General features: G+C 45.1%; 11 protein-coding genes across 11 annotated transcripts; 6 read left to right on the top strand and 5 right to left on the bottom strand.

Moving 5' to 3' along the window:
* Positions 1–3,314, top strand: KUCA_T00002682001 (uncharacterized protein; the record flags this gene model as incomplete). The annotated part of the gene is made up of 2 exons (XM_022602955.1): positions 1–96; positions 162–3,314. The coding sequence occupies 2 exons, from the start codon at positions 1–3 to the stop codon at positions 3,312–3,314; spliced, it is 3,249 nt and encodes a 1,082-aa protein (XP_022458708.1).
* Positions 3,315–3,372: 58 nt separating this feature from the next.
* Positions 3,373–5,622, bottom strand: KUCA_T00002681001 (uncharacterized protein; the record flags this gene model as incomplete). The annotated part of the gene is made up of 1 exon (XM_022602954.1): positions 3,373–5,622. One exon carries the CDS (start codon positions 5,620–5,622, stop codon positions 3,373–3,375), a length of 2,250 nt encoding a protein of 749 aa, XP_022458707.1.
* Positions 5,623–5,874: 252 nt separating this feature from the next.
* On the bottom strand, positions 5,875–8,655 carry KUCA_T00002680001 (uncharacterized protein; the record flags this gene model as incomplete). Its single annotated transcript, XM_022602953.1, has 1 exon — positions 5,875–8,655. The coding sequence occupies one exon, from the start codon at positions 8,653–8,655 to the stop codon at positions 5,875–5,877; it is 2,781 nt and encodes a 926-aa protein (XP_022458706.1).
* Positions 8,656–9,150: 495 nt separating this feature from the next.
* KUCA_T00002679001 (uncharacterized protein) lies at positions 9,151–9,531 on the bottom strand (the record flags this gene model as incomplete). The annotated part of the gene is made up of 1 exon (XM_022602951.1): positions 9,151–9,531. One exon carries the CDS (start codon positions 9,529–9,531, stop codon positions 9,151–9,153), a length of 381 nt encoding a protein of 126 aa, XP_022458705.1.
* Positions 9,532–9,739: 208 nt separating this feature from the next.
* KUCA_T00002678001 (uncharacterized protein) lies at positions 9,740–10,204 on the top strand (the record flags this gene model as incomplete). The annotated part of the gene is made up of 2 exons (XM_022602950.1): positions 9,740–9,912; positions 9,973–10,204. 2 exons carry the CDS (start codon positions 9,740–9,742, stop codon positions 10,202–10,204), a joined length of 405 nt encoding a protein of 134 aa, XP_022458704.1.
* Positions 10,205–10,548: 344 nt separating this feature from the next.
* Positions 10,549–10,857, top strand: KUCA_T00002677001 (uncharacterized protein; the record flags this gene model as incomplete). The annotated part of the gene is made up of 1 exon (XM_022602949.1): positions 10,549–10,857. The coding sequence occupies one exon, from the start codon at positions 10,549–10,551 to the stop codon at positions 10,855–10,857; it is 309 nt and encodes a 102-aa protein (XP_022458703.1).
* A 268-nt stretch (positions 10,858–11,125) lies between these two features.
* Positions 11,126–13,426, bottom strand: KUCA_T00002676001 (uncharacterized protein; the record flags this gene model as incomplete). Its single annotated transcript, XM_022602948.1, has 1 exon — positions 11,126–13,426. One exon carries the CDS (start codon positions 13,424–13,426, stop codon positions 11,126–11,128), a length of 2,301 nt encoding a protein of 766 aa, XP_022458702.1.
* Positions 13,427–13,830: 404 nt separating this feature from the next.
* On the top strand, positions 13,831–17,352 carry KUCA_T00002675001 (uncharacterized protein; the record flags this gene model as incomplete). Its single annotated transcript, XM_022602947.1, has 1 exon — positions 13,831–17,352. The coding sequence occupies one exon, from the start codon at positions 13,831–13,833 to the stop codon at positions 17,350–17,352; it is 3,522 nt and encodes a 1,173-aa protein (XP_022458701.1).
* Positions 17,353–17,580: 228 nt separating this feature from the next.
* On the top strand, positions 17,581–18,432 carry KUCA_T00002674001 (uncharacterized protein; the record flags this gene model as incomplete). The annotated part of the gene is made up of 1 exon (XM_022602946.1): positions 17,581–18,432. One exon carries the CDS (start codon positions 17,581–17,583, stop codon positions 18,430–18,432), a length of 852 nt encoding a protein of 283 aa, XP_022458700.1.
* A 272-nt stretch (positions 18,433–18,704) lies between these two features.
* Positions 18,705–22,346, bottom strand: KUCA_T00002673001 (uncharacterized protein; the record flags this gene model as incomplete). The annotated part of the gene is made up of 1 exon (XM_022602945.1): positions 18,705–22,346. One exon carries the CDS (start codon positions 22,344–22,346, stop codon positions 18,705–18,707), a length of 3,642 nt encoding a protein of 1,213 aa, XP_022458699.1.
* Positions 22,347–22,995: 649 nt separating this feature from the next.
* KUCA_T00002672001 (uncharacterized protein) lies at positions 22,996–24,618 on the top strand (the record flags this gene model as incomplete). The annotated part of the gene is made up of 2 exons (XM_022602944.1): positions 22,996–23,085; positions 23,143–24,618. The coding sequence occupies 2 exons, from the start codon at positions 22,996–22,998 to the stop codon at positions 24,616–24,618; spliced, it is 1,566 nt and encodes a 521-aa protein (XP_022458698.1).
* Positions 24,619–24,919: the final 301 nt, after the last annotated feature.

Genomic DNA, 24,919 nt, shown 5'->3' with positions numbered 1-24,919 from the left:
ATGGATCAGGTGGTACAACTGGTAGTTAAGCCTTTGCGGTCCAACCTGGTGAACCTGCCAATTGATGTGGCTGACGTTTTGTTATCGGGAGGAATCGTGAGTCGAAGAATTTGGAAAAAGCATTTGTGCATGTGGCATTCATTTTGACTAACATTTATTAGACCATCCAGGACGTGGTGGTGGAGCTCCAAGAGGCCAAAGCCCCCAGCTTCTACGTGGGCTGGACTGGTGGTGGTTGCAAAAATGGCACCATTGAAATGGACAGAGACTATGCTGAATCTCTGGGACTTAAACCGCACACTGTGTTGTTGTTGAAATGTCCGGTAACGTTGGAGTTTGCTACTACCGTGGAACTGGAACCGGCTTCTGCAGATGACTGGGAATGGACTGAGACGTATGCCCAGAACATTGAAAATACGTTTTTAAACACCACCCGATGTGTTACGGACGGCTTGAATATCATTGCATTTCCAAATCCTTTGGCAACTGCCAAACTGAAGGTGATAAGCATCACCTCGAAAGGTGGAAAGGTCCGTGCTGCCAAGCTGGTTCAGGATACGGAGTTGCATATTGCCCCAAGAGCGCGCAGAAGACAGAGTGCAAATAGCTCTAATGGATCAGGAAGTCAGCCAAAAACTCGCCAGAGGTCTATCAGTTCTTCTGCCCGGAGATCCCTTCCGCAAAGCGGGGCTTCGTATGGTCTGGCCAGGTCAATACCGTTGCCTCACCCCAAATACAAGGCCCTTTCAAGCGGAACACTCTACGAGATATACGTGAACCGATTGTCATTCCCGAATCTAGGAACGCCCGCTTATGTCCAGGTATCCGTTGTTGCTGGTCCTGGAATGAGTCCTCAGACCGGACTGTTGAACAAAGAGTTGAAGGAACTCATTGCCGGCTCTGGCTCAAAAAATCTAAAACAAAACGGCACAGACGCTTCAGAAACAGCCAAATCGACCGGAACAACATTGGAAACTGGAAAAATCATTGCTCAATTGACTCCCAGCGATCTTATCTCGAAAAACGACGTTGCCGTATCTCGCATGATGGCCATTGCTCTTGGTATCGACAACACAATAGGCGATTTACTACTGTTAGAGCCCTCCAGAATACTCTCGGGTAAAACTCCTTCGACTCTGGTTATCCACAAATACATCACATCTACTCCAGAAAACGGTGCGATCTCTCTGAAGGCAAACCATTCTGCTTTGCGTGTCAAACTCTCGGAGCTCTTGGACTCTATGGGTTTGTTCAGCAGAGCTGTTCTCACCAATGGAATGAAACTCCCTTCTTTGGATGAACATATTCTTCCTCATGGCGGAATTTTGGAGTTCAAAAATTCCAAAGCAGCATGGCTAGCTCCAATGGCTCCTGAAATTTCAAGGACGTTCAAGATTGAGATCGGAGAAGACCTTTTGCGACCCGAGTCGTTTATTCCAGGAAAACCAGACAAGAAACTTGAAAATGATGAGGTTGTTGCGGTGGGCCAATCAGAGCTCATATCGAAAGTTATCAGAACACTTAAAAGGTCCAGCTCTGGTGTGCTTCTACATGGTGCTTCTGGAAGTGGTAAAACGTTGTTGAGCCATGAGATTGCAAAGCAGCTGTATGCCACAGGATACTACATCTCCTTCATTTCATGCGAGAGTCTGCCTGCTGATTTTGCAGCCATCAAAACTATGCTTGAGAAGACGGTCAACGAGGCAACCTGGAGATCGCCCACGTTGTTGGTCTTGGAAAACCTGGACTCGATGTTTCCTGCACAAACTGAACATTCCGACACGGGTGTCTCCACAGTCATATCTGGAAGGTTGGCGAGTATGGTTTCGAGTGCTGTCAGCAGCAAGAAACTGTCGATATTGGCCACTTCTAGATCAAAACAGAGTGTTAACGACATGCTCTTTTCCACCCGAATCCTTGAGGAAGATTTCATCCTGAAGGCTCCTGAAAAGAACTCCAGAAGACAGCTTCTAGAGAGCTACTTGATGTCTCTTGATGTCTCCATCTCCTCAAAATCGGATTTGCTCAAGGACATCGCTATTGAAACAGAGGGTTACTTGGCCGCTGATTTGAGGATTCTCGCTGAAAGAGCACATCACAACTTATTGAATGATATTTATGAGCAGGACTCTGATGTCTATGATTTGGAAATTACAAATGCTCATTTTCAAAAGGCCTTGCAAGGTTACGTTCCGTCTTCTCTAAGAGGGGCTAAGCTTCAGAAGCCTGAGGTGGATTGGCTGGATGTTGGAGGATTACGTGAAGCCAAGTCCATTCTCTTGGAGACCCTGGAATGGCCAACACGGTACGCTCCGATCTTTGCCAATTGTCCACTGAGATTGAGGTCTGGTATTCTGCTATATGGCTATCCTGGTTGTGGTAAAACGCTTCTGGCCTCAGCAATCGCCAGTCAGTGTGGTTTGAATTTCATCTCCATTAAAGGACCAGAGATCCTCAACAAATACATCGGTGCTTCCGAGCAGTCGGTGAGAGAGTTGTTTGAGCGTGCACAGGCTGCGAAACCGTGTATTCTGTTCTTTGATGAGTTTGATTCCATTGCGCCAAAAAGAGGCCATGACTCGACTGGTGTTACTGACCGTGTGGTCAACCAGATGCTGACCCAAATTGATGGAGCGGAAGGTCTTGATGGTGTGTATGTACTGGCCGCGACTTCTCGTCCAGACCTCATCGATAGTGCTCTTTTGAGACCTGGTCGTTTGGACAAGAGTGTGATCTGTGATATGCCAGATGCCGCAGATAGGCTGGATATTCTCAAGAGTGTCACCAGAAACATGACCCTCTCTGCTGATGTCAATCTTGCTGATGTGAGTAAGAGATGCCCAGGTTTCTCGGGTGCTGATTTGCAAGCGTTATCCTACAATGCCTATCTGAGAGCTGTTCATACCAGGTTGGCCCGTTCCGAATTTGTCGGTGATACCAGCAACGAGGCCAATGGAAGCAAAAAGGATATCGAGTTCTTCTCCTTCAGGGAAGACGCAAAATCGAACAGTATATCACTTAAGCCTAAAGAACGGGCTGAGATCTATAAGAGATTACAAAGCCTCACGGAAAACAGTGTGGGTGAGGAGAAGAAAGAGGATTCAAACGGAGATCTTCCATCTAAAGCCATGAACACCATTCATGTCACGAATGCGGACTTTGAATTTTCCTTGAAAGAGACCAAACCAAGTATTTCTGTTAGTGAGCAAAGAAAGCTCCAAGCCATCTACTCCCAGTTCATTAACGGTCGTGATGGCAATATGAAAGACGGATCCGCAAGCAATAAGGTTGGCGCAAGGTCTACGTTGATGTGAAAAACATGCTCCATTGCATTGTATAATGTTCATGATTTAAGTGACACAAATTCTCTGTTCAATGCTTGGAAACGACACCAGCTGCATCGGCACTTTCAAGAATGTACTTCTTGTAGTCCCAAATAGAACCTGGAAACCTCCTAACGGTTCCGTTCTCGCTAACCCAGATCTCCTGGCATACTCTATCAATGATAGAAACATCGTGCGACACCATCAGAATACCACCCTTGAAATTCTTGAGAGCTTCCGTCAAAGCATCCAGACCGGACGTATCCAAGTGGTTGGAAGGCTCGTCAAGAATCAAGATGTGTGGTTCGTTGAGGCATAGCGAGGCAAAGGCAACACGCGACTTTTGACCACCGGAAAGAAGCTGCATTTTCTGTAAACCAAGCGAACCGGTGATACCGAAGGAACCCAGGTGTTTTCTGTATTCTTCGTCAGTCTTGCCAGGATACGTCTGAGACATCCATGTCACGGCGTTGAGGTTCAAGTCCATTGCATCCACGTGGTGCTGTGCGAAGTAACCAATACGCAGTCTAGGGTTTCGCGAGACAGAGCCATCCAGCGGAGTAACGCTTTGCATTAGAACTTTCAGAAGCGTGGTCTTACCACAACCGTTACCACCAACCAGGGCTATACGAGAGTTCATCTGGACGTCCATGTCCACATCCTTCAAAAGAAGTTTCTCAGGAGAGTAGCCGAACGTGACTCCTTGTAACTGCAAGATCGGAGGAGACAGTTTTTCAGGTTCAGGGAATCTGAAAGTTATCACCTTTTCCTCTTCAGGTGCCTCCAGTATCGGCAGTTTCTCTAACTTCTTTATTCTGGACTGCGCCTCGGAGGACTTGGCAGCGTTGTATCTGAACTTGTCAATGAAGACTTGTAAGTGCTTTCTGTAAGCCATCTGGTTGTCATACTCTCTCTTTTGGTTCTTGAGTCTCTCTTCTCTGGTATTGTAGAACGAGTCAAAGTTCGATCCTCTGTAGTAGTCTAGTCTCTCGGAATGCTGGTGGATAATGTCAGTAGCAACTTCGTTCAAGAACGCACGGTCATGCGACACCACCAGGACAGTTGCAGGGTAAGTCTGTAGGTAATTTGCAAGGTAGGTGATAGATGGAACATCCAACATATTGGAAGGCTCATCGAGCAGCAGCAGGTCTGGCTTACAGAACAACGCTCTGGCAAGAGAAAGTCTCATTCTCCAACCACCGGAGAAGTCCTTAGTGGCCTGATGCTGGGACTCCTGGGAGAAACCCAAACCTGATAAAATCGACGCAGCTCTTCCCTCGGCCTTGTCACTCTCCATCTCAGAAAGCTTATTGTGGACTTCCTCCAGATGCGACTCCAAGTCAAGATACTCATTCTCCAGCTTCTTGACCTCTATCGATTCCTCATCGAACTCCTTCTTCAGGTTCTCAATTTCGTCAAGACGCTCGGAGATTTTTCCTTCCTCGCTCAGCAACTGCTTACGCCACACATCAGCGTCCAAAACTGACTGCAGAGCTGGGGTATCGTCACCAACGATCTCCTGCTCAACATGGAGAACCGTGATATGTTTGGGGACATTCAGCTCTCTCTTGGATAGAGCTCTCAGCAAAGTGGATTTACCAATACCATTCTGACCAACCAAACCGTATCTTCTTCCATAAGCCAAAGTAAGGGTGGAATCGGACAAAATTCTCTGGCCTTCACCAACGTAAAGATCGAAGTTTTCCACCTTGATATCCTTGGACTTACCAGCGGCTGAGCCGAATTCGATAGGGTTAACCTTCAAGAAGAAGGACTCGTAATCATCCTGGGTCTGGTTCAAGAGCTTTGAGGCCTCGTATTCAACGTATCTGTTCTGTTTCTTGGCTATCTTTTTGGCAATCTTAGCCTCGGCCTTTTGCAGCTTCTTTAGATCCACACGGGTCTCCATCTTTCTTCCAGTATGGCCGATATCCTTAGTGGATTGAAGCAATGCCATCGAACTGTCTAGATCTCTCTGCTGGTTGTGAATAAGATCAATATCCAGTAGCCTCTTGGAGGTGTCACCTGTGACAGAGTTCTTCGACTGGTTCTCTGCAAGTTTTTTGGTCAAAGAGTCTTGAAGTTTCTGGGTGAAACTGGTCACCTTACCGGTTTCACCACCGGCACTTCTCAGCAGTTCGCTTAAAAAGCTAACCTCTCTTGAAATATCAAGTTGCTGCGCAGAGACTGAGTTTTCAGTAGACTCGGTGATGTGCTGAATGTAGCCAACAGCATAATCCGCCACCACCGGATCGATTGCGGGTGCAGCCTGACGCACTTGTAACCCCAAGTTTGACATCTTTAAAAAAAACAGAAGGTTTTTAACTGTTGGTTTAGAAAGCTGATGGTCTTGAATAGAGAAGGCTTGTTCAACCTGGTGCATTTTTCTAAATCTATAACGAAAAAGACGGTCTTTATATTGGTAATTTACACTACCAAATCGGTGCGGCTGATTCATTGAAGAAAATTCAAAAGGGTTGATATGATAGCTATTTTTGCTGTTATGATTGTTTATTTTCGTATAAAAGTCAAGTATTGTATATCAGCAAATTCAACGTAACCCAAAACCTTCGCTTCCGTGTACCGCAAAGTCCAGCTTGCGGAAGAATGTGTCCTTGTTTTCATAGTCATAGAGGCATAATTCGTTGAAGCATGTATGTGCAATTGGAAGTCTTCCTTGATCTCCACGTATTTTTGTAATTTTGAAGTTTAAAGTTGGTAGTCCTGTTGCTGGTATCCTATCGCTTCCTGTGATAAAAAGTAGCAGTTTTCTCTGACCGAGAGACGATAGGTGCTCGAAATATTCCCAAAACCATTTCACTGGAAAAGAAGAGGCCGCCATTTCCGCGCTTACCCATCCGTTATATTTGGTGACCGACTTCAACACATCAACATCAATCTTGCGACCATCGTTGTTGTCTCCAATTAATATCAATTGGATCTCTTCAGGCGAAAAGAGCGAAAGAGCATTTCCACCTATGACATTTTGAAACCCCTTTGAAAAAGATTCGTAAGATTGTTTCGTGACATCGTTCAAAAAGAACGAAACATACCTCTGAACATACTCATGCTTATTTGAATGCGTGACCTTGATATTTGATCCGTTCTCCTTCAACTCGGCGACTTTGGTCTCGCCAGACAGATCTTTATACGTCACATCGAAGTAGAGCTCGAATTCCTCAATAGGCTCGGTCTGTGACATCTTCAACAGCTTCTTCAAATTCATACCAGCTTCGGGGTCCAACTCTAAGAAGTCGTCGAGACCCACTTTCTTGTTCAGTAACTTCTTGTAGAGGGCTTTGGGTAAGCTCAGATCCAAGATGGTGGAATTGTATATCGCCAAACCCAAAACCACACCGACCAGATAGTAGAGCTCATCTTTGTCAGAATTCGACACGGTAAACCATCCAAGATTGGACTTTTCATTGTATGCAAACATGCCCTTATCAGGATGGAAAAGCTCCTTCGTAAGAATTAAAAACCATTCTTTCTTCAGGCCTCCAGCATCAACCCCTGGTTCCTCCACAAACTCAACTCTCAGAAGTTTCTTGAGATCATTGGGATGGCTTTTAATACTGCGTATAGAGTCTGCAGTGATATGATCTCTTCTAACCCTCACCCTGAAGTATACATCAATGGGGACCTTCTTATTGATGGAATGAATAAAAGCCTCCTCCGCTTTCCGCTCCATCTGTCTCTTGGCCTCATACTCGAGAATAGAAATTTTAGCCCCAAGAGACAGCAAAAAGGGGAATTGACAAAATGTGAATCTGGCTTTCTTAGAGTTTCCACCTCCTATCGGAGTCGAAATCCCGAGGTACGATGTGGACGATTCGGATTGTAGGTACTCAATCACACTTTGCAAAGAAGTGTCCGCATTTGAAGAATCAACCTTTCCAGCTGTTCCACTGTTGAATTGCCAGGCGTCAAAGTCTTGCTTGACGTTCACATAATCCACCAAACTGTTGTAAAAGTTAGACGTGCTTACCTTTGGAAGATTCTTATTGCCACGGGTGTTAGCTGAAAATAGCAACGCCAACACTCTCCCTGCAGTTCTCAGATGCCACACACTGCTGTACTGGGCCAATCTGATCTTGATTTCTCCATCTTTGCCTTTCAGATTTATGCGGCGGCCAGAAGGGGACATAGGCAGGGCCGCATGCAACGGCTTCAAAGCCTCAAGATTCCTCATGGGGGATCCGTTCATTGCAGATTTGTAGTTCACATCATCAACAACATCTGCCGAGTACTGAGTCCCCTTTTTGTCCTTTGGATGAAGATCATACATGTCGTAGTTCACCAGTCTTGTGAGCTGGAAGGTGATGTAGAGGTTGGAGAAATCGACTTTTTTCACGAACTCATCGTGAGGTAGACGCGACCACCAATGGCACAGGTATTGGGATGGTCGCTTCTCCAAATGAGCCAAAAGCCCAATGATCCGTTTGAGGATTTCATACGCTACCACACGGATCTCACTCGGCAATACCGGAGCATCGACATTGCTCTGAACCAGAGAGTCGGACAGCAGAGGGATTTCCAACAGTATAAGAAGCCATCTGAGAGAAGCAGGGTCTCCCAAATCTGGTGGGTGTCTCAGTAGATCCAAAGCTCCAAGAAGAACCTTGAAGTATGGCCTTACTGTCGGTAGCGTTGACAAAAGGTTAAACACCTTTCTGGCTTCATCGAACTTTATGTTTGGGGAATGATACGAGACACCAGCTTGTGTTCTATCAACTCTGAAAGAATTGTTCAAGCACTTAAATGACTTGAACGAATTTTGAAGCGCCAATTCCATTGGCTGGAAAACCGCATGTGGAGTCCCGTTCTTTGGACCCGAGTCGGTTTTTGTAGAGTGTCTGCACTGGGCAATCAGTTCCTTGACCATTGCGTACGATACATAGCTCTGGGGTAACTCTTGTTCTGTTTCCTCTTCAATACCAACCCCAGTGGGCCTTCTTTTGTCCCGAACAGTCATCGTTGTTTGACAAACCATACATTTGATTCGGCACACCTCCGTAGGGTACTTGATGATCGTTCCGCAACACTTGCACGAGTCCAATATAGTCCCCGAAGCGCTAGAACTAGCAGAGCATCGAGATTGTGATCCTGGACTAGCATTTGTACCGACACTAGCCAAGGGCACACTGTCCCCTCCGTTAAGCGCGGTTTCAAGAGAGTCGCGGCAGAGCTCAACAGGCGCCGGGCTTTGGCGCGGTGTTTGTGACTGAGTGGTAGATATGGACCTCTTGATGAACTTGAGAAGCCATGTCTGTTGTGGTTGCTGGACTGGAGACGAAGTTGAAGAAAGCGAGGATGTTTCTGAAAGCGGCATCACTAGAGGCACAAGCGAAGCGCTTAGTAGGTGCTATCAGCACTCAATGGGAATGTGAAAGAAATAAAAGATCAGGGACGAGTATTTGGCCAAGAACAAAAACTTGGTCTTTTGATTTATTTTGCGTGTCAAATATTTGGAATGAAGGATGGAAGTCGGAAGGAAGAAAGAAAGAGAGCTAAGCGATCTGTTATGACATATGTTACAACAAGACACAATGCAGTGCCGCAATGAGCTTAAATAGGGCTAAAAGTAGAATGTGTGGACCCCAAACCGAAATGGGATTTTGGGCCAATTTCAGCCAAATTGTGGGATTCTCTGGTACAACTAAAATTTCTTTTCGCAAACTAAGATATATTGGGTAAAATATTACATTATACACAGATGTGGAGTGGGATCCTTCTGGAACCCTGGTGGGAAGCCTTGACGGAAGCCATAATGGAACGCTCTAACATATCAACACTTCAACACCAGTAAAACACGCCTCAACCACGTTTAGATCAACAAAGTCTCGATCTTGTCCTTGATGGCATAGACCTGGTTCTTGATGGTGGAGGCATCGTTAGAGGTGACCGAGGCAGCAATGACTGGTCTGGATACTCCACAGGCTCTACCCAAGGCGGTCTTGGATGGGACGAAAACGTATGGAACGTTCTTGTCCTCACAGAGAAGTGGCAAGTGCAACAAGATTTCGATTGGCTCGGTGTCGGCTGCCATGATGATGAACTCGGAGATACCTCTGTTCAGAGTCTTGGTGGTCTCGTTGGCACCCTTCTTGAGCTGTCTCAGGTTTTGGGCCTGTTGGACAACGTCCAGGATTTGCTGCGAAAGAGCAGAGTCAGCCAAAGGGAAAGCCTTTGGGTTTGGAGCAGACATTATAATGTTGGTTTGAAAAGTAAAATTCACGAAAATTCAAAGGTTCCTTGCAAAACAGCTCGCCCTTGGGTTGTAAGAGAAAGAGACAATCAGCTGTGAATTTTTTTCTTTCATACAAAAATTTCGATGTCAAAAATGGGTTGTGCACTATCCTTTGTCGTGTGCAGCAAAAATGTAATAGATAGTCGTGTCTCAACATTACAGTCCCATGTTTACGCAGGCATATCGGTTAACGTGGGCACGGCACTGGCTGTCAGGATTCCAAGGAGAAATGCAGCCAGCTAGGAGGCCAAGCCAACCACCAGAACGTAATCTACAACTACGTCTATTAGTGTCAATTGATACAGTTACCAGTTGTTCCTCGCTTCATTGTCTAACAGTGTTAAAATCGCCTTCTACAATGTCTGATCTTTGGTAAGTTTTTGCTCGTTATTCAGTTAGGACGTTGTTCATGGACACGCACTTGGTTTGGCATAAGTTCAACAAGCCTGTGATTGTCATGATCGGTTGGCATTTATTTAATCCATCCTTGATCTGCAATATATTGAGATATCCAGATTTCGTGACAAGATATGCTAGTCAATTGGCGTCTCCAAAGCTGATATTTCTAGTGTTGCTCTACCACGAGATGTCGATCTCCCTGGCTGCGTCTATGGTCAAGCTGTCCTATTAGCCAATGTCATTGAATACAGCTACTAACTTTTTTGAATATAGCCCTGTCTATGCAGTATGTCCCTAAATTTTTGCTGACTTTGTCTTTGGAGAGACGTGGAACTGGATCGGTGTTGGTCCCAGTTTTGGCATCTGACCAGGTCCCGCTCATGCGCCATTGCCAAGTTTAACAATTGCTCCCGATACTAACCCCTCCAGCCATTCTTTGGTTCAATTGGTTGTGCTGCTGCAATCATCTTCACTTGTTTCGGTGCCTCGTACGGTACTGCTAAGTCCGGTGTCGGTATCTGTGCTACTTGTGTCCTGAGACCAGATCTCTTGATCAAGAACACTGTCCCTGTCATTATGGCTGGTATTATTGCCATTTACGGACTGGTGGTCTCAGTTCTGATTTCATCCTCCCTTAAGCAGCAACAGGCTCTTTACACAGGATTCATCCAATTGGGTGCTGGTCTGGCCGTTGGTCTGTCTGGTTTGGCTGCCGGTTTCGCCATTGGTATCGTTGGTGATGCCGGTGTCAGAGGAACTGCTCAACAACCAAGATTGTTCGTTGGTATGATTCTGATTCTGATTTTCGCCGAAGTGTTGGGTCTGTATGGTCTCATTGTTGCCCTGCTGTTGAACTCTCGTGCAACCCAAGACGTGACCTGTTAGGTGCAAAAACTGAACAAAATGAACATAAAACAGAAAAACGCCGGGGCGATTGCATCCTAGTTCGATAGGGTGTGGAACATTTCGAAACAGACGAACAAACGAACGAATCATCTTCACTTTACAATTGGCTGCATGTTTAGTTTTCGAAGTTGCAGGGATGTTTTCCATCATAGAATAAGAAGATGAGGGGATTCCAGATTTTATTAATAGGGGAGATACTCTCATTTTAACTCGGTCGTAGACACGGTGTAGTCACCTTCCAGCAGCATCATTGTAGAAACAAATGACCCTCTTCCATGGCGATGCTCTTTCTCAACAAGGTGATAAGACTCTTCACATCACGGGGAACCGTTATGTTCAGCTTCCTGGCCTGTGTACGCCAGTCAGAGGGGTTGGACAAGGCCCTTTCTATCGCCCTTTGCGACACTGCAATCTCAAACAGCTCCCTGCTCTTTTCAATAACAGTTTCCAAGAACGGCTCCTTCTGGTGCATCTTCTCGTCAAATCCGTTGAGCAGCTCGATTATTATTATCAGCTGTTCCGGGCTGAATACACGGCGCAACACTTCTGATTGATTTCCCTTAGAAGAATATCCCAGGAACGGAACAAACTGTGCAAGCAGCAATGGAGTGCAATGCTGCTGCATGTAAGGGAATCTTATCAGAGACACAAGCTTGCCGATCGCCAGCTCGATCTCTCCCTGATTTTTCAGATCGTAGAATTGAGCCAAAACTGCGTATGGAGAGATGCACTGTCTCAAAACAGGATGCACCTCAATGCTTGGATTATCAATCAGCTGCTCGAGTGAACGATCATTAACCTTCGTGCCAAGCACCAACGCACTCTCAAATAACTCCCAGGATTTGCGCGCAGTGATCCCAATATCGCCTGACAGACTGAACATGTTCAAGCTCTCAAGTAACCAACCCTCATCCTTCAAGATCTGGCCCTGTTGCTTGTAGAGCTGGGCAGATGTGGCAGAGAGTCTCAGCTCCGAGCAAATAGCAAGACAGTACTCAAACTCATCGGTGTTGGCACAGTACCATCTTGGGAGAATCTCTGCAATTATCTGTCTGGCATCTGGTTCGTTCATCTTCCATAAAATACCGATTCCAACGGGTATCAGCTTTTGAGTGCTGAAGTAGGACAGAGCCAGATTCTTGAGCATAGAGTCGGTATTTTCCAAAAACCGTTTGTTATAGGCATTGTTTCCATCACCTAGTAGCTCTAGATATTCCTCAAATAATCCACCGGCTTCACACAGAACGGAGAGATATGTGGCTGTACATTTCTCTTGGGGCTCTAGCTCACTGATGACACTCAAAATATTTCCTTCCAGTAAGTTGATGCAAGCAGCCTCCCATGTAAAACTTGTAGGATCAGAGTATATCTGCGTCTTGTACTCCCTGAAGAATTCCTGTATGACCGTAGGGTCAGGGAGAACAAACAGATAATGAGCAACCAGTGCCTCGTACCATGCACGGGTATTTTCTCTTATCACTCCAGGAGAACCCGAAGCTATGGCCAGTAATATCTCTAATTGTCTTGCAACCCCAAAATACTGGTATTTAGGATCAGACTCGATCTTTCCAAACTTATCACGTAGCTGACACATGGACTGCTTCCACTCCAGAAACGCATCCTGATCGATCGCAAAACCGACAGAATCGTAACTAGACAAAAGAGTACAGAAATCGCTTATAAACAGGAAGAGATTGGGATCACTTGATTCCAGAGTCTCATAGCCGGAATTTCCAATAACTGTGACTGCTTCATCGAATAGTCCTCTCATCACGAGTCTTTGAACCAGCGAACTCCAGAATAGGATGTTGCTGAACCCATCGCTCTCCGACAAAAACTCATTTTCTAACTCTTCAAATGGCAGCAAATCGGCTCTGTTCACCCAATTACACAGCAATCCGATTCTCTCTTCCCTACGGCTGAAGTTGAGTGATCTGAAAAGGTTCAGCACGGTAATAGCAGTTTCAAATCCCCGTGCTTCGGACTCATCGACTTCGTCCGCGTCCAAGGTAGTGACTATCAGTCTTTGAAGATCCGTGATCAAAGAGATCAGGTGTCTGTCAAGCGTTTCGGCTTTAGTCCTCTTCATCTCCTTCAAGAGACTGGGTACACCAACTTCCAGATCTGAGCTCATGGACTTGTACTTCTTGTTCTTAAGAATGTCCTCAAAATTCTTGAAGCAATCCTCTGAATATCTGTTGTATGCTTCAGAGTTTACCGAACCTGGGACTTGAAAAGGGTATATATGTGTGTTGATGTTTTCAGGCTTCTCACCGTCGATGGATGAGAGATAAACAGCTCCGCGATTGTCCATGGGAGAGAGAGCAAACTTTAGCGAAATTCCATTTTTGGATATCGGTATCCTCCCCTCTCCAGAAGCAATTGGTCCATCCTTAAGTCGTATGATTGGGGCGTTTGTGTTCGAGTCGTACTCCATCTCGTCTTCATATTCGTCTGGAATCTCGATATCCGACAACTCTTCATCTTCGGGCTCCAAGTATTTGTTCGAGGATGACACCGTCGAGGAATGCCCAAATTCAAGCGTCATGGCAAATCGGAATCCTGAAAAATGTATGCGACGGAACGTTGAAGCTTATTAGACAAGCAACAACATGTTTGGGTTAGCTTTGGTTTCACTCTCAAAAACCATTCAACCAAAACAAATCGAGTATCGCACGTCTATTGTGCGGCTCAGCGTGTTGAAGCTGTTTAGCTGCTTTGAAATAATGATTAGAACGAATATAAATACTTTTAGAGTATCCGAGATATTTTTTCAACTTACTTCCGAGTTTTTCTATCAAAATAATTCTGTTTTGGGCAGCTTCAACCCATTTCATTGGTGGCTTGTCTGACCTACTAGAGATCCTGCCATGCACTACAAAAAAAAATTGAAGCCCAAGAGAACAAGACATTAGGTTTCTTCCTAGCATCGTTTCCGCCCCACAACAAGAAATGCCTGATAAATGGCCTGATGGTTATAGTGCTGAGAGTGCTACAAGGTATTTACGCTCAAAGGATATCACACCCCAAGGTTTAGCAAACTTTTCTGAGGTATTCACCAGTCATGACTTCTCGGAGAAGGTGTATTTACCCAACCGGAATGAGTTTCTCTACGAATTGCTTCTGGAAAGAATGAGCAATCTCAAAAACAGAGATTTCAGAACAAATGAAACTCTTTGGAAAGTGCTGATACGATGCTTTCGAGACCTCGTTGAAGCGAAAGCACATCGTGTTGTAAGATCCGTCAAGTATACAGAGATAATAGTCGAGACAGCCAAGGAGATAGCTTGGGATGAAACTTTGCAGTCAGAAGGTCTAATTTCATCATTTGTTGAATCTGTTAATCTAGGGTTGGAATATTCCTGTTTGCAACTTGGTGGTGACCAAAGCGTGGGTCTTCTCTCGAACATGTTGAAGTGCTCTATCGCTTTGTTTGAAAGGTCTTCTGCAGATACAGCGAGGAGTATATTGACAAGTGCTATTGAGCTTTATCATCTCTCGAACGGAGCTGTTTCCGGCTTTGGTCGAAAGACGCTGGAGTTGTTTTTGAAACAGTGTCTGCAAAGCATATTGAAGTTGTGGGAGAAAGATATAGGACAGCCTCTACAAGACTCACTCGACGAAGTTGTTCTGAAAACGGTTTACTGCCTTGATTTACGTGACAAACTCGCTACTAATCTGACACATTTGGCTGGTTCTGATGTCGCGATTACCCATCTGTTTGAGATTGGTTTGGACCATTCTGATGTGGAGACCTCAGAGAAACTATACACAGCCTTTGCTGCAACTTTCCCTGCCAGTTCATGTGTGTTTCTGCAAATAATATGCGATAGAAGTCTCATCTTTTCCGCAAATTTTCTTCCCTCGATCATTGAGTCGTTCTTGGAAAATTCCACTTCTAACTGTGAGGGGATAAGAGTCTGCCTTCAGAAGTCTCCCGAGCTGGCTCCCACCTATGCCAGCCAGATACTTGCCCTTGTTGGTAAAAATGGTACCGAAGTATCTGAGGAGCTGTGTCAGACGATATTAAGTCTTATTCTGAAGGGATATGCTGTTTCTAGGCAGTTCACGTCATTTCTGGACCTTTGGTCCATAGCCCTTGGGTCTTCGGAGACCGCTGACTTGGTCGAGAAGGTGATATCTGGAGATGAATTTGTGCGAATTATCGGAAACGAGTTAGTTCTGTTGTCCTTGACACAGTTGAGATCTTTGCTAAGAGGTTTGAAACTGAGTATAGACATAAACGGACCTTCCAGGGCCAATCAACTTCCAATCAGAGCGTTGATGGAGGGATTTGTGCCTTCTGTTTCAGGCTGTTTGGATCTCACCAAAGAGAAGATGGTTAACAGCCACATCGATCTACTTGCAAATGATTTGAAATTCATTCTTGAAGTTGACAGTGGGTCTGATGATCTGTGGAGAACCAAGTATCTGTTTTTGACTGTCTACGACTTTACGACGATGATACCTCACTGGGAAGCAGCGGTCAAAGTTATGCTGAAGTCCAAAGCCAAATGTGAACATTTCTTCTACTGTATGTTCAGAATCAGAGAGGAAGTCGAATATGATATTGGCAAGCTGTTCTCCAAATACCTCAAATTTTTGACGTCTGAGACTGACAATCATAGTTTGATAAATGTGGCCATCAATAGGTGGATTGTGGTATTTGACCAACTCATGTCTGATGATGAGTTGGAAAAGTTTGTGGCAATAGTTTTTAAGTCCAAAATCAACCTATCTTCGATATTCGAGAACCCTTTGGCTCTGGAGCTTCCTCGCCTGAGCTCGCGGATCATCTCCAATATCATCAAGTTGGCAGGTGATGCTAGCAAGTCTGAGCAGGTACTTGGCCTGATTGATCTAATTCCTCTGGACGGTTATTTCAGGAGGCAGAGAGAAAGTCTCATCAATGCGTTGTCTGAGTTATCTATCTCTATCGGAGTGGCTCGGTCGATAGACAGGCTACTGCAAATTCCAACTTTCCGTTCCAAGATCGAGGCTGACGTGAATGAAATACTTCGTATTGTGTCCGCTGCTGAGTCCAGCTCCAAGAAAATAGTTCTCGCAGTTTTCGAAAAAATATGGACTCATCATTGCAGACAATCTACAGAGGCTCAGAGTCAGTTGTATATCACAAAAATGTTTGAGACCCTTGAGGAAGGACTGGCAAAGCAAAAGAAGAAAAAAATTCTTGCGGTCGGCTCTTCTTCGCTTGCTGAGGTGACACTTGTGGTCATCAGCAAAAGCGCAATGTTGGGAACTTCGTATTCCTCGGAATTGACGAGAGTGTCCAAGGTGATGTTTGACGCAATTGGGTCTCAGCTGCATAAGCCAGAAAAACTCACAGAGGAGCAAGTAGTGTGGCTTTTAAGCTCCTTATTCTTGTTTTCAGAGGAGCCGGATTTTCCAGAGGTTGCAGGCACGGTCACAAACAGTCTGGTCAAGAAAACAGAGCTCACCTTCAATATCAAGAAAAAGCTGTTTGCTATACACTCTGTATCTGCGAGTACCAAACATCTCATGGCGATGTTTCTTGCGCTGGGTGAAGAATCAGACAGTTTGGACGAGGACCTGGGCGTTTCCTTGAGCGGTCATCTTACTCGTCTCTCTGCTCAGTCTCATTTGAAGGCTTTCAATTATCTGGTTCACTCTTTGCAGGACGTGCAGACTGAAGATTTGGCGAACTACGTCAGTTTGGTGGTTGCTTTCTGGTCTACAGCACATAAAGCTGATGCCGTTAATGAATACCACGGATTAGTTGCACAGTCTCTCTCTACTCTCATTCCAGCCCTTGATCAAATGTCAGGCCATGTTGTTCTCAAACTTTTGGAAGGTTTGAAAACGCTTACGTCTAGCAGGACCTGGTTGGTTGCACAGTACTCTCTGGAGCTTATACTCGCAGCATCGTTCAAAGTTGGCATTTCGCTAGAGCTTTATGGCCATTTACATGCAGAAATCATCTATTTGGCGCTTACTCAGGTTTTGTCCAACGTGTTTCTGTTCAACAGATTCCGTCTATCTAACCGATACCATGTGGTTGTGGCGTCTCTTCGCCCGCTACTCAAGCCACTGTTCTATTCCAAAGACTCCACACATATCAGCGTTGCATTCTCAAAAAAATGCGCCCTTGCTTTTCAGAGACTTGTTTCGAACCTCTGTGAGCCTCCATCGAATAGCAACTTTCCTCGCCAGAACGGCACACAATCCTCTCTCAGTGCTCCAGCAACCGTGATGAAGGGTGTTTTGAGAAACCACTTGCCTATTTTCCTGTTGAACTATATTCACCTTACTACTACCCGCTCTGTTAGCAAGCAGGTGAAAGACCAGCTGGAGGCTTCCATGTATGTGGTGCTTGACGTATTATCGCCCAATGAACTGATCCTCGTCAGTGCATCTTTAGACTCAGCAGGCAGATCAACTTTTAGAGGTTTGACTGAAAATTACAGGAAGTTTGGAAAATGGAAGGACGAATGATTGGTGTGTGGATTAGTGTAATATTTCATTCAGATAGTATAATAGAAAAAGCTAGATTTCGAAAATTCCGCATATACTGCATGAACGCATCGTGAAAAGTTTCGCGTGTGGGAAATAACGCGTTAGGCATCGCAGGGCATCGCGCTTCATAACTTTTTTAACCGTGTTCGATCTTGTTAATGATTCCTCCTTCATCAGTCATACAAAAACGTGCTAATTACACTGCAAATGTCCATCGAGTTAAACAATGAATCGGAGAATACGGCACAATTTTTGATAAGCGTCTTCAAGGCGCTGGAAACGCTGGTGCGACTGCATTTGCAGGATCATCGTTCCCAGCCTCCATTGCATGACTTACTGAACAAGGTCACTCTGGCAATCCAAAGCAAGGTGGAACTTGTCCATGTGTATCAAATATGTACTGTGTATCCTGAGTCCTTCATCGTGAGTCAGACGGGTGATCGTGATCTAGTGTTAGAGCTGGGTGCGGAAAAGACAGGAGTCACTCAGCGAATCGCAACCTTTGAGAGGAAAGTGCGCGAATATATGGCCTCCAATCCTGGTCAGGATATCCAACTAAAGAAACGCGTAGTGAAAAAGGAGGCGTCACCGAAAAAAATAGCTGCCAGCAAAGTTCTCAAAGGCTCCTCGGATAAGAACAGTTTCAAGGAGAAAAGGGCAACCTCCGGGAAATCACTACTGGAAAGAATACGGGCTAAGGAAGAATCCTCTAAAAAACAGGGCTTGGACCCAGCATCTTTGAAAATACAACATAGGAAGCTCTATATTTCTGGCAAATTAGAGGCGGTATACGGCATACTATACGATCTCTCTCCCAAGCGCATTTCAGATACAGAGCTGGCCGTGACCAGTCATTCTCTGGGGAGTCTCATCACCACAGTCCAGAACAGTTTTGCTTCGCCTATGGCAGCAGTGGACATTGAAGCCTCAATCCATGAACTCGCCAAAGTGCTGAATGATCCAAGCAAAGTGAAGGTAGTTAAAAGTGGAGATGTCAGCATTGTGAGGCTGGGAGCTTTGGAGCGCACAAAAGATCTTGAGCTGTTAACGAGTAACTAATGAGAACGAGCTCAACTGGTTGATCTGCGCAATGTACGACAAATTAGGTGAAATGATAATTTTGAATTGATATACAAATGGTCTCACGAGTGACCGTTCACACAGACAATTGCCCGATCTGCAGCTTTCACAGCTGCCAATTCCAGTGAGTTGGTGGCCTTTTTTCACAATCAACTATTCATCTACCTTTTTTTGATGAATATTGTTTTGTGTAATTAGTATATATAAATGGCTCACAATCTATTCACATTTCACATCCTAAGCTCTCAGCTCTAAGTCTCAATTGCAATAACATCGTCATCGTGGATGGCGATGTCAGCCGTCTTGAAATCGGCGTAGAAGTACTTGAGAAACAATTCAATTCCCCATGCGAGGACAAAGTCCAACAGGATAGACGCAGTCAGCTTGAACTTGAAGGTTTCAGTCATCTTGACAAATTGCATGGCCTCGTTCATTTCTGGCAAGAACTCAGTGGCACCTGCAAGGGCCAAGAAAGAGACACCCAGCAAACCATAGTACATACCCTTATTTTCTCTGATGGACTCACGGAATGGTCTTCCTTGGTAGTTCACAGCAAAAGTAGACACCTGTTGAGCCAGCTGGAGCAAGAACATGGCAGTGTTGAGCAACGATGGCTGGAACTCTTTCTCCAAGTCGATCTGAGGCTCTCTTGGTTCCAAGATGTAAACTTCCTTGGTGATGTAAATCAGCGTCGTCAGATGAATGGCAAATTGTCCCAAGATCGATCCCATGATATAGATGTTGAAGATACCAGGCTGTGGTCTCTGTTTAGAGAGTTTCTCAATTGGCTTACCACGAGAAATGGACAGGAAACAAACACTGAGCAGAAGACCAGAGACGGTAGCCTGACCGTCTCCAAACTTGATACCAGCAAGGTACAAGACAGACAAGGAGTAAGCCGAAATCAAACAATTCAATGCCAGAATCTTGTACATTTGAATGGTAGACACAAGAGCACAACGACCTTGACGAATGATGTGAGTGACTGCAGAGACATTGGCTAACTTGGAAGTGAAAGGCGCAGCAACGGAAGCATCACCCAGCTTTAAAGTGGGGGCTTCCTCGCTGTCCTCGTTTTCCTCTTGCAAAGTGTTCATGAACTTGTCAGCCAAATCAGAAGCACCCTGGTCTTTGTGGGTGAGCTTGGCAGTGGAGTTGGCAAGAGCAACAGCCTTGCGCATCTCATCCGTAATCTGCAATCCTTGCTTTTCCATGGCTTGCAAGTAATTAGGATTGAGAGGTCCGGGAGGATACAAGTGTGCAATAACTGGTGGAACCCTTGGTGGAGGTCTGTTCCATCTGGCCATAAGCTCCACTTGCTTCTCATACACCTTTTTGGTGGCATCGATTTTTCTGTCCTCACTAATTTTCTTCATACCGTCCTCGGTACCGTTCAGCAAAGCAACACCGATGTGGGCCTGTTTCAAAGCACCAACATCGTTTGTACCGTCACCGCACATCAAGGTCTTGTATCCAAGCTCTTTCAAGGAGTTCAGAATGAACTCCTTCTGGGAGGGTGAAACACGGGCATAGACCCAAGTGTGCCTAATGAGCTTGAGCAATTGTTCATGCGCCGAGAGTTTGGCAAGTGCATAACCAGTCACACAGATGTCAAATTCGTGGAATAACTTCTCGTCAATAGAGTCGGAAACGTTGAATGGAATAATCTTTGTCTCCTCAACATTTCTCCAGACAAGATCATGACTACCGTGGTGTCCCTCTGGCAAGTCCAAGATCAACACCTCCTTGTTGACAATCTTGACAGCCTTGGCAACGTGAACAGCAGTCAATGGGTTATCACCAGTGATCATCACACATCTGTGACTGGACTCGTTCAGCATTTTGACAGTTTCAATGGCATCGCTCTTCATTGGACAGTGGAAGATGATAAATCCTCCGAAAAGAAGCTTGCTTTCAACATTTTCTCTCGTAAGCTTGGTGACCTTAGAGTGAGAGATGTTGTCTTCCATGTACTTGTAGGCCAGAGCTAAGACTCTAGATCCAGATCTGGTGAAAGATTTATAAACCTCCTCGTAGTTGGCAGGGGCATCGGTGACCATCTCTTTGATCGTCTCAGGAGCACCTTTGACAGCGACGAGAGTTTTTCCATGGGCATTTGCAATAGAACTGGATCTCTTCAAAGCAGAAGAGAACTGGAATCTTCTCAAAATCTTAATTTTGGTGCTGGCACCCTTAATATTGCGTTCAACGGTGTCACTGGCACCAACCTTCCATTTGGCAGCCTTCAAAGTGGCCTTCTCCATTGGATCACCAACGACCTCTCCATCGTCAAGTTTAACCAGGGCATGAGCAGCACCGAGAACATCGACTGTGACACTTGGAACTTCTTCGCACGAAGAAAGGTATCTGACATCGTTCTCTTTGAATCCAGCAAGACCTTCAAACACCAGGTCCTCACCAGTGAGGGTACCGGTCTTGTCGAAACAACAGACATCGATTCTACCGGCAACAGGGATTCTAAAAGGCTCAGTGCAGTAGATAAAATGCTTACCAAGAGCAGACAGCGACGAATTAACGGCCATGGTGAGCTCCATGGGCAATTCTGGCGGGACAACGGAGGTGATCACAATGATACAGTCCAGAATAAGCTTGGACTGAACACGGCCCATCTTAGTACCTTCCACCCAGACGTACCAAGAGGCAATGATGGCAAATACAAGCAGGAACAGAATAAAAAAGAATGCCTCCTTATTGGCAACACTCATTCTTTCACTTGAGAAAATCATCACACGAACCAGAGAACCTTGAGAAGTTTCAAATCCGGTTTTTGCGACAATGGCAAGAGCACCCTTGTCTGGAGCAAGATTCAAAATTGGGTCAGTAGGAGCAGTCACTTGCAAACAGGAAGTTCCTCCATGAACAACAGAGTTCTTATCCAAACCATCCGGTTGATAGTTGTCTTCAGATGGTCTGAGCTTGATAGACTCCTTCAATAAGGGAGTAGATTCACCAGAAAGCATGGCCTCGTTCATAATACAAGAACCATCGACCAGTACCAGATCACAAGGAATCGCCAATTCATCCTGTGTTCTAGTGACAGAGACGAGATCACCAGGAAGAAGCTCGTCAGTCTGGATCTGCTTCCATTTACCACCACGGTGGACGTAGATAGGATATGGCTTGATACCCATACTTTGAAACTCAGTCATGGTGGTTCTTCTCTGGTAAACAGAAGAACACTCAAAAGTCACCAACATAAAGAGAGAGAAGAGAGAAAGGTACCACATCTCATCCATACACCAAAGCGCAACGGAGAAGAGCTGGAAGACGAAGAATGGTGCAACAGCATGTTCCTTAAACAATTCCAAAAATGTAGGAATTGGAATATCAAACTTGTTCTTTCCATAAAGTCTCTCAAGATCTGTGAGATCACCACTAAGACCTTTCGAATACTGAAATACCTTGAGCTGAGGCTTGGAGTCCACCAGGAACTCAGGAGGTGCAAAACGTTGAACCTCACTGTGCCACAAATAACGTCTCTTTTGGTACAAAAACGATATTTGCAGTTCACCATGCGATCTTTCTCTTAAGATCAGACAAATGTCACTGAGACCACAATTTGGGGCCGCAGTCACCTTAATAAAGGAAGCTTCTTCCAACGTTTTGACTGGCTCGTAGTTGAAGCTCTCCTTAATGTTCATATTCCATTCAGGCATGAGCATCAATACCGCATGGATAGAAATTAATGTGACAGAGAAGACAAAAGTCCATTCTCTACCACCAATGTACTTATCGTAATGATTCAAATAGACATTGAAACAGGCTGGGTACACCAGCAAAAAGGGCCACACATAAGGCCTGGAAATTGCAGGCTTAGGGCGCAGCAACTGGGCATCCTGGATAGACGGGTTGTTGACTAGCTCGGACACCATTTTGAGCAAATTGGCGGGCTGGAAGCGTGATGAAGCCTTAAATCTCTGGAAAGTTCGCTTGACTGGAGAAGTCCGTCGAAATTGGACGGAGGCGCCAGCACGGTCTTATCACGGGGGGGGCGAAGGTCGTGCTAGAATTTACTCAAAATGTGTGGTAGACGACCAATTTGGCCGGGTGATTTCTCCACTAAATGGCTCTAATAACATTTAATTTAAGCAGATTTAATTTCTGCTGGACTAAATATATCTAAATATAAAATAAAACCACCATTTATCAACCTTTTGGCTTGCTTTTGTGCTGCCACAAACTACCAGACTATTGAAGTGCGCCAACCGTTTATAATCTAGCACGACTTCAGAGCCTTATCACAGACTATCCCCCCAGCTAAATTACGCCAGAAACGATTGCTTGGTTCATATTTTTTCCAGCTTTTGGTCTAGGCAAGCATATAAATTTTTGGCCTTCCATGAGATTCAAGTCCCAACTTTGATAGTTGAATAATTATAGAGCGTAGACCACTGTTCTTAACTAGCGAGTGCACTTCACATCGATCTGAGTGGGACACGCTATCGTCTACTAACGTGTCAGTATCTTCAATGGAGACGTCACCTTTCACTCACTGAAAAATCACCCAGCCTACGCGAAGAAATGGATTTAAAAGGGAAGAAGGAAGAATTTGTGAGTGGATTGACTGGTGGCTCGACTCTGGAGATCTACACGGTCACCTCAGTCTCGCTGGTAAGTGGTGTTCCAAATGGCAAATCGAAAGCCCCACGACACTAACGTTGAAACCAGGTCTGCTATGTTGCTTGGAGCATTCTCAAAAAGAAAACAAGTCTTTTCGATACGCAATCTTTTGCTGCACTGCTGGTAGATTATTTCCTCAGTTGGTTTGGTCTTTTGTTATCGGTTACGCTATACTGTAACCGAACATCATTCCTTGTTGCTCTCATTCTAGGACCTGTGATTCCACTTATATTCAAAAGATCAAAGCCTCAGGTGAAAAAACAGGTACACATAAACGTGAGCACACTGACCAAAAAACAGTATCTTCCATACAAACCTTATCTGACGGTTTATAGGTCACAGATGATGGTGATCACGTGTATAGCTATTTTGGCAGTGGACTTTCCCGTCTTTCCACGCAGGTTTGCGAAGGTTGAGACGTGGGGAACGAGTCTAATGGATCTTGGAGTTGGATCATTTGTATTTTCTATGGGAATGGTCAGTGAAAGGCCCGTTCTTGTTCAAAAATTCAACACCATTAGTGGGTCAGGCTTGAGACCGGTGTCTGCTGTGAAATCGTACATATCCTATGTTGGCCGCTCTATATTTGCTGTGATTCCGCTCATAATTCTGGGAGGAATAAGATTGTTGAGTGTGAAGTCCCTCGAATACCAGGAACATGTCACAGAATACGGAAAGCATTGGAACTTCTTTATAACCCTGGCAGCTTTGCCCGTGCTCTCAGCACTGGCATCTCCATTGCTCAAACTGGTTCCAACATTGTTGCTGAGCATCGCCTTTTCTGTGGTGTACGAAGTATTTTTGGTAAAGTACGGATGGTTAAGTTACGTTCTTTCTGCGGAAAGAATCGATCTTATCAGCGATAACAAGGAGGGCATTTTCAGCATGTTTGGCTACTTCTCCATCTTCTTGACTGGCCAAAGCACTGGCACTTTCCTGCTTCCCTTGTTCCCCACTCCGGGTAACTTGTTCGGTGCTTCTTCTAAGGACGATATTCTTCGCAATTATAGAAGCCACAAAAAGAGCTGGACCATGGTGACTCCATTGAAGGGCCTGTTGATCCTATCGGTGTTCTTCCATACAGCTTACTACGTCGTTGACAAGTGCTATGTCTATGGGGTCAGTAGAAGACTTGCGAACCTGTTATACGTTCTTTGGGTGTCTGCTTACAACACATCATTTTTGGCAGGTTACAATTTGGTCGAAACTTTGCTATGGGGTGATGGTTCTAAAAGTTTCAAACTGTACTTTGACGAAAAGGATGAAGCTACCAGATTGGAAGAGACCTCAAAGAAAAACACATCGAAGGAATACGATCTCCAAACCCCAACTCTGCTTCATGCTGTCAACAACAACAGTCTCGTGACGTTCCTGGTTGCTAATCTTCTGACTGGACTGGTGAACATGACCTACAATACCATCGATGCCAAAGACCTGGCCGCTGTTGGTGTGCTTACTGGCTATACTTTGGCTTTGGTTGTATTTACATACTCTCTGTGGAGTCTCAGGATCGTTTTGAGGTGAATTACGAGGTAATTGACTCATTTAGGTCAGCCCAACATCAATGGTCATACTCATATACATACAATCCCATTGGACGCCGCACGATCTGTACCCCATAACCACGCCTTTAGACTTGACATAACGACATCGTAATGACACCATTTAACATGAACAGGTATAGGGAGGAGCAAAAAAACTGTGAGAAGTTTGTAGGAAAAAAAATAAAAAAATAGAGAACTCCGAGACGGGGAATTGAACCCCGGTCCCCCGCGCGACAAGCGGGGATTCTAGCCACTAAACTATCTCGGAAACTGTTCTTGAT

This window comes from Kuraishia capsulata, genomic scaffold, assembly GCF_000576695.1.
Source record: "Kuraishia capsulata CBS 1993 genomic scaffold, Kuraishia_capsulata_scaffold_3, whole genome shotgun sequence".
NCBI lineage: Eukaryota > Fungi > Ascomycota > Pichiomycetes > Pichiales > Pichiaceae > Kuraishia > Kuraishia capsulata.
The sequence above is the reverse complement of the archived record's forward strand: the minus strand, read 5'-3'. Positions and strand labels throughout refer to the sequence as shown.